This window comes from Chlamydotis macqueenii, chromosome 3, assembly GCF_036417535.1.
Source record: "Chlamydotis macqueenii isolate bChlMac1 chromosome 3, bChlMac1.mat, whole genome shotgun sequence".
Lineage (NCBI taxonomy): Eukaryota > Metazoa > Chordata > Aves > Otidiformes > Otididae > Chlamydotis > Chlamydotis macqueenii.
In genome coordinates this window covers 47,557,316-47,569,676 of record NC_141558.1, presented here as the reverse complement: position 1 = coordinate 47,569,676, position 12,361 = coordinate 47,557,316, and the positions used below count along the sequence as shown (strand labels likewise).

Below are 12,361 nucleotides of genomic sequence, written 5' to 3'. Positions count from 1 at the left end.
CGCGGTGTAGGCGCAGGGCGATGAGCGGGCAGCTCAGGCGCTCTCATCCCAGCCCATCTCCTCGCCCGGGACAGCCGCACCCGTGCGTGTCCCGGCGGGACGTGCATCCTGCCCGCCGGGCAGCCGCCCAGGCGCTCTCGCCCGCCGCACGGCAAGCCCGGCGGTGACAAGGGCAGCATCTCAGCAGACAGGTAAAACCAGACCCTCGCCAGCACCAGTCTACCGTCGCAAAGAGCGCTGCAGGGGAGCTGGTGGCCGGGCGCAGCGCCGGCCGCGGAGCGGGGCCCGCCTCCCTCCCTCGGGCAGGCAGCGCCGCTCGGCGGGGGAGCTCCGCGCCCCCTGCCCGCCGCCCCGCGCATGCGCCGCGGCGGGCGGGGATGGCGGGCCCCCGGGAGCAGGCGGGCGGTGGTGCCGGTTGGGCTGCGCAGGAGAGAGGCGGCGACGCGATGTGAGGGGGCTGCGCGGCCGTCACGCAGTGACAGCGGCACGACGGGAACTCGAGGGGTTCAAAGCGCAGTCCGCGACCGAGAGGTGCGTGGCCGTCGGTGCGGCCGCCGTGGCGGGAGTCCTACAGACGTGTGGGCTCCTACAACAGGCATCTGACTGTGGGTTACGGTAAATGAACTTTCCTTAGGTAGTTTTTTATTTGACTGACAGAAGCTGAACACTCCAACCGCATCAAAGCGAGAACTCTGAAGCTCGTGCGCAATTAATGATTCTTCCCCCGCCACACTCTCCCCCGCAATAATTAAGTTGATCAGAGCCAGTGGGACACCAGTGCTGCAGTAGCTCCGTTTTACAGATACAAAGTCAGCCGTGTAAGATGCTATAGAGAAGACTGACCTGAGCCTGAGGAGACCTTCTTGAATGACCTCATCGTCTTCTGAGGAACCTAAAATCAGAGAGCTGGAGTCAGTACTGTGTACACTGTACCAGAGTACCATATTTAATTAACTCTTCTCCAGTTTAACGGCTCATTAGAAGGCCATAAAATGCCAGGGCATTGACTCTGTGAAGTGACCTGTAAACTTATTAACTGTCTGAGACTTACCTAGCTCATCAGAACCGCAACGAGATAACCATGGCACAAGAGAAAAATCAGCTGCCTTTTTTTTTGTGTGTGTGGTTTTGTTTTTGGTTGTTTTTTTTTTTTTTTTTCCCCAAGCATCCATAAAGGCATTGCCCCCTTCATTGGTCTCTTACAAAAAGCCATTGATGACAACAGAGGGAAAATACACTGATTTGCAAGACAAGGTGTTTCTTTCCTTTATCAATATTTAATTGCAATAGGTAACCTAAGAACTAGTGAGTTGTCTTTACTATGCTTAAATTGTACAAATAAGCAATCAGTCATACCTTGTGTATGACTTAATAAAAATGATTCTTCAGGATTCTTTCATGATCAAAACTGTAACTCAAAGTCAATTTATGAGTATCAATAGAAAAATGCTTTCCATTACATCCGTTATAATAATGCAGAGCATAATATGTAATACTATTAAATTCTAGGTCTCAATCTGAAAAAAAAAAAAAATTAGTCGTAGAAATATAGATGTCTGACTTGATTGAAACTGCATGAAAGGTGTACTTTTGATATAGCTGAGCAAGGCCTGGCTAATTTTGTATAATGACAATAAAAATATCACAGAAAATGAGTACCACAGATGGTTGGAAGCATGAAGGAAAAGACCTTGGTTTTGGAGTACGCTTGTTACTTAGGCTGTCCAGTTTGTTTAATACATGAAAGATGAATAGATAGGAGCGAGCATGCACAAACTCACCTGCTACAAGCCTGTCCTCTTGTCACCCTCTGCTGTTTTTTGAATAACCTACTTTAACTAAAACCCACCCCAAACAAACAAGGAATGTCATTATCCTCCTGTTCTGATATAAACCCAATCCTCTTCTCTTTTAGAGAAATCTGAGATTTGTCTTTTTCCAATTTAAGAGCACAACCTCACAGTTATCCTGCTCCCTTACTGAAAAAAAAAAATGGGGTAGTCCACTAGGAGTGAGCAAAGCCAGAAGAAGAATGACCAAAGACAAATGAGAATCAAATTTCTCTAACTCCTTTTCCCCTACAGTCAGTTATCCTGAGTCCTGTCCAACAGGAATCGGAAAAGGGGATGGATGCAGTGCAACAACACTGGCAAGCTGATTCAATTCCTCTTCTTTCATAGTAACTACGTTTGGAATTGTGTGGACTTTTGCCTTGTATTAAACCTAGCTCTGCTTTTACACCTTCAAGCACTGAAGCCCAAACTCTTGTGTCCGCTTCTTTGTTCTGCCAACCTGTGGCTATGTGGCTTTTGTGTCTTTCGGATTTACTTGCATTATTTATGCAACATAATGAAATATGCAAGCATAGAGCAAAGGATCCCTTCTTAGCTTTGGCACGTAGTCTGCTTCAGTTTATGAAGGGATTAAAAATAAATATTTGGGGGAGTGATGTCAGGACTCAAAGGGGAAGTACAGTTCTTAAAAATTGTAGCAGAATACAGCAGAAGCTCAAGTTATTCATGTTTCAAGTATCGCCATTTTGTAACACAGTTTTAAGCATCACATATTTTAGAGTGTCGCATAAACAGACCAGATTATTAAGCAGAAAAAAAGAGATGTAATTTTTTAATAAAGTAGTTATTATAAAAAGCTTCCCAATATGATACACAAAACTTGGCAGAAGGGACGTAGAAAAGCCTGGGCATTCCCATTCCATGAACTCATTTAAACCAGATAGTTTAAATGAGAAACTAATTGGCATGTATTTTACTGCATTGTACTGAAAGCCATAAGAAATCAGTCCCTGACTTAAATGGAAGCAGGTTTGGGCTCTGAAGTGGCTCATGGTGAACTCTTCTATGCCTCCTTATGCTGAATAAAACAAAAATATTTTGGCATGTTAGTTCTGAAACGATCTTGGCATTTACATGAACTTTCTAACTGCGCATAACCAAGTAGATCCTGTTTAGAAATGATCTACTAGGCAGCAAGATGTTTTTAGAGAAAAAGCTGCTTGCTTTGAAAGCAATCCTTGTTTTAACTATGCATTCACAGTGTGTGGAAGGATACTGTAACAGTAGGCACAAAAATAATGCAACAAAACAGCATATGGAATTATTGCAGGGCAGGAAAGACCATGAAAAGAGTAGCATCAGTTAAAGAAACACCGACAGACATCCAACAAAGGTAATCCACCTTTCTTTGCAGGTAGCACATTCTGTAATTCAACTTACTTAACTGCTTATATACTTCATTTTTTGACAATTTACTGGTCAGTGGAAAATAATAGTAATTTTACACCTTTTAAAAAGAGAATAATTCTCTTTGATAAGGATTGCTTTGAATTCATTAGCAAGTTTGCTGCCAAAAGATTCAGAAACATAATTTGCTTGGATGAAAATAAAGCAGACATACATAATTACCACATTTAAATAAATCATATACTTTCCTCCAAAAATAAGCTGAAAGGAAAAATTCAGAAGTTAAACCTGTTTCTTTCACAGTCAGTCATAGCCAGGGGACTGATTTCTTCCACAGAGTAAAGCTAACAGGTTGGTTTTTTTTAAAGAATGCTGAATACTCCTAAGTACGATCAGAGTGCAGAAGAACTAGAAAGCAAAACCCACCAATACTTTTTTTCATAACAAACAAGTATGACAAGGATGCAAAGGAAGAGCGGAAAACCTCTTTTAGTTAACTCATCAGGAGTGAAGACTTAAATATATGAGAGCTGCAAAGCTTATACAAAATTTTAAAACTATGTACAGAATCCAAGCATAGAAAGGGCACAGAACATCAGCTTTTTAAACATATACATACACAAACACACATCAGTCAAATATATTAACTTAGAAAACACACTCTGTAAATAACAAACTTCACTGTCTATCTTTTGAACTAGTCAGTAAAAATTAATTAACACTTTATTCTCATTTACAGTTCTTGACTGCAGGTAGAAGCATTATGCACATAATATTTTTATTTCAAGTATCACAGTTGAGTGTTGTTTTATACTCTGAATTAACTTGTTTTAAGAGTATGTACATGGATTCCTTAATGTGCAATTCTAAATAATGGATTTCCTCCTGAGATGTTTTCATTGTTTTAATTCTCTTTTTCTTTTTGTTTCAAGTCACTAAAATTTAGTTAGTTTGAAATGCATAAATAAGAAAAATTAAAATTTCCTGAAACATACACTCAGGTGTCAATGTTCTTATCTAGTTACAAAGGGGGGAAAGTTGAAAGCCCTCACAATTTTATTCTTAGTCTAGCCATAATTTTATTTGATTTTTCTCCCATATTTTTCTTCTTACACTATTACAATATTTTTCTACAAAGTGGAGCTAAAAGCAAGTGCACGTGAGATGCCAAAACATCAAAAGATGCTGATTCAAGAAAATTAATTGAACAACTACCAAATTAAGTCTTTCTTTACTAATTTCACCCAATTTTGTCACTGATCCAAAGGAGGGCAATTACAGTTTGAAGTAAATAAAACAGCTTGGCAATAGTCCAGGTATGCTTTTCTCAAACATAAAAAGAGGCTAAGCATACCCTAGCTTTTAAGAAATGAAGTACACATTTTTTAAAATCAAACATCCAGTCATGCACCTTTTAACTACTTGTAAGAATGCCATTTGACTACAGTGGGAACAGGAACAGAGAAATGTAAAATGTGCTTCCACCGTTGTTAGGAATCTGATTCTTTTGGGCGATACAAAAGGAATAATAAAACCCACCGTATCAGAATTGGAGCCAATGAAAGCCTGCAAATTATTTAAATAGGATCAATTTTTTTCTTCAAAATAAATTGCTACTATTATATTAATGCCGACAATTATTTTAGCATTAAAAACTACTTAGGATTTATTTAGGTTAAAACTTTAATAATATATACCAAAGGAAAATCCTGAAAGATTATTTTTGTTTTAAGGACTGAAATTAAGTATACGCAAGTCTCATATTTACTGTATCTGATTTAGTAAAATCTGCAATTTCATATAGTCTGCATTTGAATGTACATATATTAAGCAACTATGATAGTTATTTAATAAAAAGCAATGTAAAATGTTTCAAACAATATTTTGTAAGATTCAAAAAAGATTTTTAAAAAAATACATAATTTATAAATAAACAACATCATCCTCTACTACTACTATTTTTCTTCTTCCTTTATATTTTAAGTATTTTGTTCCCAGTTTAGTGTTAGCATGGGCATATTGAAATTGCCACACATTGATTTGCTATACAGAAAATGAAACAATGAGAAAACTACCTTGGGATCTCCTTACATTTGTTTTCAGACTGATTTTTCTTTGTATTTTTTAAACTAATTAGTATCAGTACTTTGTAAGGAAAAAACCTTTAAAAGTCACAATTCTCAAATCATAGGCAGATCAACATATTTTTCAGAGGTTGATCACGGATTTATTTTGTAGTTATTTATTTCTATGAGAAACTATATCTATCTACTTATCTATCTATATCTGTACCTTGTAAGATTTTATTTCCCCACTTGAAAACTATTTGCAAACAGAACAATGCCAAATGAAGCCCTAAAAAGATACATGTTAAAGGCCAAATTAAGAAAGAACCATTATGGCAATAAGGTGAATTAAATATTTAAGTTTTTAGTTTAAAGAAAAATCCTTTTTTTTTTCCATTCTCCCTGATTACACTAAATTGAACGTGTGTTGTTCACATTCAATGTAGAGATCTTACATTTTCAATCCAGATTTTTACATGCTTCTTCCTCAATGCAAAACCATTATTAAGCCAAGATTATATCTGTTCTATAAACAAATGGTATAACTTAAAACTTTTGTTTAGGTTATAAAAATACTCTAACTGATTAAGCCTTTAACATCATCCCCTCACAAGAGATGGCACTACACCAACTTTTATTTTAAAAAATATATTCTATAGATTTCTATTTGTTTTTATAACATCTTTAGTATGGTTTGTTAAGACCTCCTTTCTGACATATTTTATATTAGTCTAATACTTGTTTTCATGGAATTTATACAGCTTTCACATATCCTTTCCTTTGCACAGAATTTTTGTTTTATTTGTACATGCCATTTACCTCCAAAACCCAGAATCTTCTTTCATGTTTGGGTTTTTTTTGTTGTTTTTTGTTTGTTTGTTTGTTTTTTAATCCCTGGATTATTACTTGAGAGCGTTAATAAAGATGGAAATTTTTTTTATCATTTGTATTTTGTAACATGCTCCCCCAATACTGCTATGGATATTGTGGATTAAAACAATCAAATCAAAGGTTATAAAAGTAACACAACAGATGAGTGTCTGTATTTTAAACACCAATATTCACTTTCCTAGAAGTATGGATACTAGAGGGTGTATGACATTTTTCTCATTTTAACTGGAGTGGACAGCAGTCCTGTATATCATACCTTCTGACCAAGCCACTGTTTAAAACAACTGAACAGATACAGTAATGTAATCGTAATTTTTTTAAATAAACTTTAGTACAGATAGGTCATTAATTCAAACCAGCAAAAACTACACAGGAATATAAGTGATATATAACTAAAAAATTCACCATCTCTAAAATGAAAGATTAAAATCTTTAAAATCAGTGCACACATCAGTATTTGAAATAGGTACAGGAGACACAGTGTCTGAGAGAAAAGCAAAAACCTATGATGCAATACAAAAACCACTAGTGATTGCACAAATTTTAACATAATTTGCGGGCATTATCCTTAAGTGTTGCAATACTGCATGCAGTCTAAATATTTATCAAATGTTACCTATAGAATGTTTATTAAATAACTTTAGAATATTTATAAAAAGATAATTTAGTGCAAATGGGATATTATTAATAAAAACATTTTTTAAAAATCCCTTCAAGTTGTAAAGAACCCTGAATCTTAATTAGTGGGAGAACACTACACTGCATATAATAAAATGATAATGACATACATGTACTGGTCAAACAGTCAGTTTTTAGGTTCGTGTAATTACTGCACAGTGACACAGAGTATACTGCAGACTGGAAGTAGGATTTTGGGGAAGGAAAGTGCTTTGCTAGAAATAATTATGTGCACGAATGCCAAAATGCATGAACCTGCAATTTAACTTCATTGAAATCATAGTTTGTATCATCAGGATAGATCTCTTTTTTTTTTGTTTGCTAAGATCACTGAAAAAGCAGAAAATGGCTACACACTCTTTTCTTAGTTCTCAAGTATAAATACCAAATACAGGTTATATATTATTAAATGTTAAATTAAGAAATGTATTTAAACACTTAAATTCAGACAGACCTATTTTTTAACCATTAACATTAGCATCAAAAATTCCATATTGCAACCACATTCAAGAAAAGAGGGAATTTTGTGAAACTACCTCTTATTTATTTGTCTGTTACAATTGACTAGTTAAATATTACAGTCCTCACTTTTCTGTATAATTAAGCTTTTGTTCAACCATGAAAAAACTAGAAACTGATTGCTTGAAAATGAGCTGCATGACCTTTGTCCTGGTTTGTCACCTCTGACCTTTAATTTGAAGACCCTGCATATCAATTCATTCTATTTTTAGAAGCAGAATGTGAAGAAGTCTGTATTTTTTTACAATTGTTACCCTCCCACACCAAACACATCAGGTTGGTTTTGTCTTTTTTTAGCCTCTATGCATCAAACCAGAGAAGCATATTTGCTTTTTATTATGCAACTGCATTTGAAACACCCAGCGTGCAATTACAGAAAATGAACACTTGTCTCTGTGGTGGAAAAGAAAGCTTTTTTTTTTTTTAGTGTACTAGAGATGCTGAAGCACATTAAAGTGAATTTAGAAAAAAAAATCTTCTAGATTGCACACCTTTTGAAATTTAACTGTCTTTTCTTAAAAAGAGGAAGAAAGGAAAAAAGCTCATGTCTGCGTTCGAATTGCTGCTAATGGATATCTGTTTTTTCTTCAACCTTCCCCATACTATCAGTGGTTATTTCGTTCTTGCTGATGACATGCTGTTTTGGTATCGGCTTTCACAATGTCCTTTCATAAACTGAACCTGTGGTTAAAAAAAGCAAATAGCAAGTTCCTGCCTAGCTGCCGGGTTCAGCCCCACTTCCATTTGATATAGGTAACATTATTATTCCTGGCAAGTTGTCTACGAAAAATCTTTGTTGCCGGAAAGGCTCTCTTCCTGCAGACGAGCGTGCTACAGTGTTTCTGTCACTGGTTTTACTGTCAGCGTTCAACGCCACAGCGATACAACGTATTGCAGAAAGGCTTTGGGTGACAGCGCTTCTCTACCGTCACCCCTTGTGAACGACGCGAAACTACACGAGGCAGAGAACGGACGGAAGCGGGGCCTGCAGCCGCGCCCGGGACACCGGACCCTGCCGGGGCCGCGGACGCGCGGCCGAGCGGCGGGGCCAACATGGCCGGCGGGGTTCAGCACCGCGGCCAGCGCCGGGCCGGGCGGAGGAGGGGCCGCCGCTCTCCCGCCGCGCCCGGCCATCAGCGGGGCCTCCCGCCGCCGCAGGGGGCCCCGCCGCCCTGCCCCGCACCGCACCGCGGGGCAAAACGGCTCCTGCGGAAGCGCCCTCCCGCCCCGCTCGCCGGGAGCCTCGTCCGTGCGCTCGGTCACCACGCCGCCTGCCGCGGGTTTGGAGCTGCGATTCAAACAACGGACTGCCACCGGACCACGGAAAGGAGAACAAAATATTTTAACCGCTGGGGCTTTCAGGTGCATTTCTGGGCCTGGGGGTGCGAGCCGAAACATCGCTCGTGACCCTCCGCTGCACCCCAGCCGTGGCCGAGGCAGCAGCTGCTCAGGCCTAGGAGGGAGAGGGTTTGGGGCTCCCTTCTTCATTTATTTATCGGCATCTTTCCTCCTGTGAAATTTTTAATACATGCCAGCCAAAACATTTGCAGATTAAATTTTTTTTTTAATAAAACTGAGGTGGCAGCACCTGGCCTTTGCAGAATGTATTTTAAAACCAGAGTAGAAGACAGCTGTTTTTCTCGTACGTGCACAGGCAGTGTTTACTACTGCTGCATTTTTGCAACTATTACACAGAGCAAACACCAGCCATAATCACTACTTTTACCATTACCTACATGATTCGTTTCACTACAGCAAAGAAAACTTGGCTTCCTGGTGTATTAATAATTAAGGTCATAATTTAATTCAATATTGATTCTTACTACTCTATACCAAGGGGAAAAAGCATAATCATTCTTTAAAGAACTATGGCATAGTTGCGCTATCTTATAGACAGTTTTCAAAACCAGCTTGTCATTGTTGTCTCCCCTGAAGTTTTAAGTTTTTTCTTTTTTAACTGAGTTTTAAAAAAATAAATGACTTCTAGTTTTGTAAAGCAAAACATACAGGTACCAATCTAAAAGTAAACATACACTGTTGCATTTCAGTAGAAAATCATATCCAGATACCACTACAACTATACACAACTATATCTAAATTAACTACAACCAAATTCAATTATAATTATTTTCTTAGTCTCTGAGGACTCATTCATGACAGGACATTTCTCTGTACTTGCAATTACTAATTGTGTTTTCATGCAAGATGTGAAATTCCAAAACAGGCTACTAGATGGGGGAAAAAACCCAGCCCTGTGTACGGCCTGTTTACAAAGAACAGCAAGACCCAGTTACATAAGGAAAAAGGGTAAAGTCTGTAAACAAACTGGCAGAGTGTACTACTATTTCATCCCATCACTGTAAGAACATCATACGTAATTTACTCACAACCACTAACAAGCTAACAACTGCTAAGAGAGAAACAAGTAAATGCACCAAATCTCTTTAGGCAACATGTTTATCAGATTAAAATGGATAATTCCCTCGTGTTGAAGCAAAAGAGATATTTGAAATTAGCCTAGAGTTTTTCAGATTTATTTAGATATGCCAATGTCACGTTCTGTAATAGCCTGGACAACGTATGCTGTTGAGACGTTCGCTTAAATTAATTTCCTAGTTTACTCGCCGTTTATCTGATCCGCTGCACGGTTTACCGGTCTAACCACCGCAAGCCGACTCAGGGTACCGGCGCTGGGCCACAAACGCCCACCCAGACGCGGCCAGAAGGAGCCCCGCCGCCGGCTCAGCTGCCATTGTCCCTCCCAGCGCGGCGGGCGGACACCCACTCCCCACCCCCCCCAGCCTCCGCCCACCGCCCAAACCGGCCCCGCCGCCTCTCCCCCCTCCGCCGTTAAACCAGACAAGGAGAAACGAGGCGTTTTGCAGGCACTTCTGCACTTTATTCCGTGTTCTCCCTCTCGCTGCGTCCCGTCGGCACCGGCGACTCCGCCTCGGAGCCAGCCGTGCGGCTTCGCGTGACCGTTACCCGGAGGGCCCGCCGGCGGGGACGCACCCCCGCACCGCCCCGGCCCTCTCCCCGCGGGGCGGCCGCCGCCGAGGGCGGGCAGCGTGGCCGGCCGCGACCCCGCGCTCCCTGCGGCGCGGCAGGGAACCATTCAAAATGGCGGCCCCGCCACCACTCACGTTTAAACCCCCCGCACCGCGCACACGGCGCTGCGCGTGACACCCGCCGGCGGCGCCCGCCCCGGCCCCTCCGCACCCGCCGCAGTTACCACAGGGCGGTCAAACCCCGCGCCCTTCGGGCCGCGCCGCCGCGGCCCCATCCTTCGCTCCCCGCCTGCCTCACGGCGGACGCGCCGCCCGGCGGGTCCCGCGCCGCCGTCCCGTCCGCTTCGCTCCCCGGCCTTTCCCTTCCTCCCCAACCGCGGCCGGTCCCCGCCCGCCCCCGCCACACCGCCTTGCCGAGCGGTCACCGCCATCCGGCGGCAGAGAGTGAGCCGCCCCCTGGCGTCCGGCTGCCGCAGCGTTCCCGCGGCTGCTGCCCAACCGTTCCCCCGTCCCTTCGCCCTTCCCCTACTACAGCTGCTGTCGTCGTTCGCGCTGGACGTGCGGAGCGACACTGCCACCCTCTTCTACCCCTGCGTCGCGGACTGGGAGCCGCGGCTCAGGTGCTGACAGCCGAGAGCCGGCGGCGGCTCCGCTCGAGGGCAGCGGCGGCGAAGGAGGGGCGGGGGGGGGGGGGGGGGGGGAGAAAAAGGTGCGAACCCGGAAGTACACCCGCCACGCCGCCGCCCGCAGGGAAGCACCCGCGCCCAGACACAACAATGCGGAGCCGCCTCGCCTCCCCCGAGAGCAACTTTTCCTCCGGCACCGGGGAAAAAACCCGCCTGCCGCCCCCGCCCCGCAGCCGCCCTGCGGCCGAGCCCCGCGCGCCCTGGCAGGTGCGGCGCCGGCGGGAGGGCGAGACCCGGCGGAGGAGAGGTGGAGGGAGCTCGCTTACCTCCCGCGCGCCATGGTGGCCGGGCTAAGCGGGGCTGCGCCTGCGGCTGCCGCGGTGGGGAGGCGAGCGCAGGGGCTGGGGGCGCGCGCCCACCGACGGGCACCCCCGGCGGGAGCGGGGGGGAGCTTTGCCTTCCCGAGCCGCTGCAAGGACGGAGCGGAGGAGGAGGAGGCGGCGAGCCGCAGCGGCAGGAGGGAAGCGGTGCTGGCGGCGGCGGCGGCGGGCAGACACGGCCCCAACGCCGGCTCACGCCGCAGCCGCCGCGCACCTGCCCGCCGCCCTCCCCGCGGGCGGGCGGGCGCCCGGCGGCTGCGCGCGGGGGCGCTCGAGGGCAGCGCGAGCCGGCGGGGCGGGGCGGTGCCGTGCCGCCCGCCAGCCGCCCGCCGCGCCCCAGTGCCTGCGAGCGGCCCGCTGCGCGCCGCCCCGCCGGCCTGGCCTTCGTCGGTCCGCAGGCCCCTGCTCGTCCGTTCCGATCCCCTCCCGCCGGGGCCCGAGCCGCCCTCACAGCGCCTCGGCTGCCCGCTCGCAGAGGTCGAGGGCCTCTTCCTTCGCGAGCCAGCCCGGCGGGCCCCGCTGGCCGCATCCCACCGACCATCTCATCCTCCTCGCCGCTGCGGAGGCCATTTGGCTCCTGCGGTTGCGTCCGGCTTGAACGCCCCAAGGACCGACGTCCAGCCCGCTTGTGCTGCTGCCCACCCCCGAAAGGTGCGGCAGGTGCGGCTTTGCTCTTGCGCAGAGGCTCTTGCGCTGCAAGACGTTGGCACGCTGCAGCCGTGACCTGTGGGTGGTGGGTCCCACGATGGGCTGCCCTCATGCCCAAAGCAGGCAGGCCGCTAGCTGTACAAATGGCTCGTCCGGAGCTTGTCGGTTCCCGCTTGCCTTGCACGCAGTCAGGTTCCTTTCCCGGCATATGAGACTTTATTAATCCCAAAGTTTCGTTTTTCTAGACAGAACACCCCAGATGGTAGTTCACATACCGTCATGAACATACTTCACCCAAGTGTGTATAGCACATACTGTTCTAGAAACAGCAGGGTTAACACAGCT

At 45.1% G+C, this 12,361-nt stretch overlaps 1 protein-coding gene across 1 annotated transcript in view; it reads right to left on the bottom strand.

The window, feature by feature from the left end:
• Positions 1–11,328, bottom strand: part of LIN28B (lin-28 RNA binding posttranscriptional regulator B) — a 99,897-nt gene extending 88,569 nt beyond the window's left edge. The window contains exons 1-2 of the mRNA XM_086745292.1: positions 11,315–11,328; positions 844–892 (exon numbers count right to left, since the gene is read on the bottom strand). Coding sequence (XP_086601418.1) covers positions 844–877 — 34 coding nt within the window. The 5' untranslated portion in view covers positions 878–892; positions 11,315–11,328. The remainder of the gene's footprint in view (positions 1–843; positions 893–11,314) is intronic.
• Positions 11,329–12,361: the final 1,033 nt, after the last annotated feature.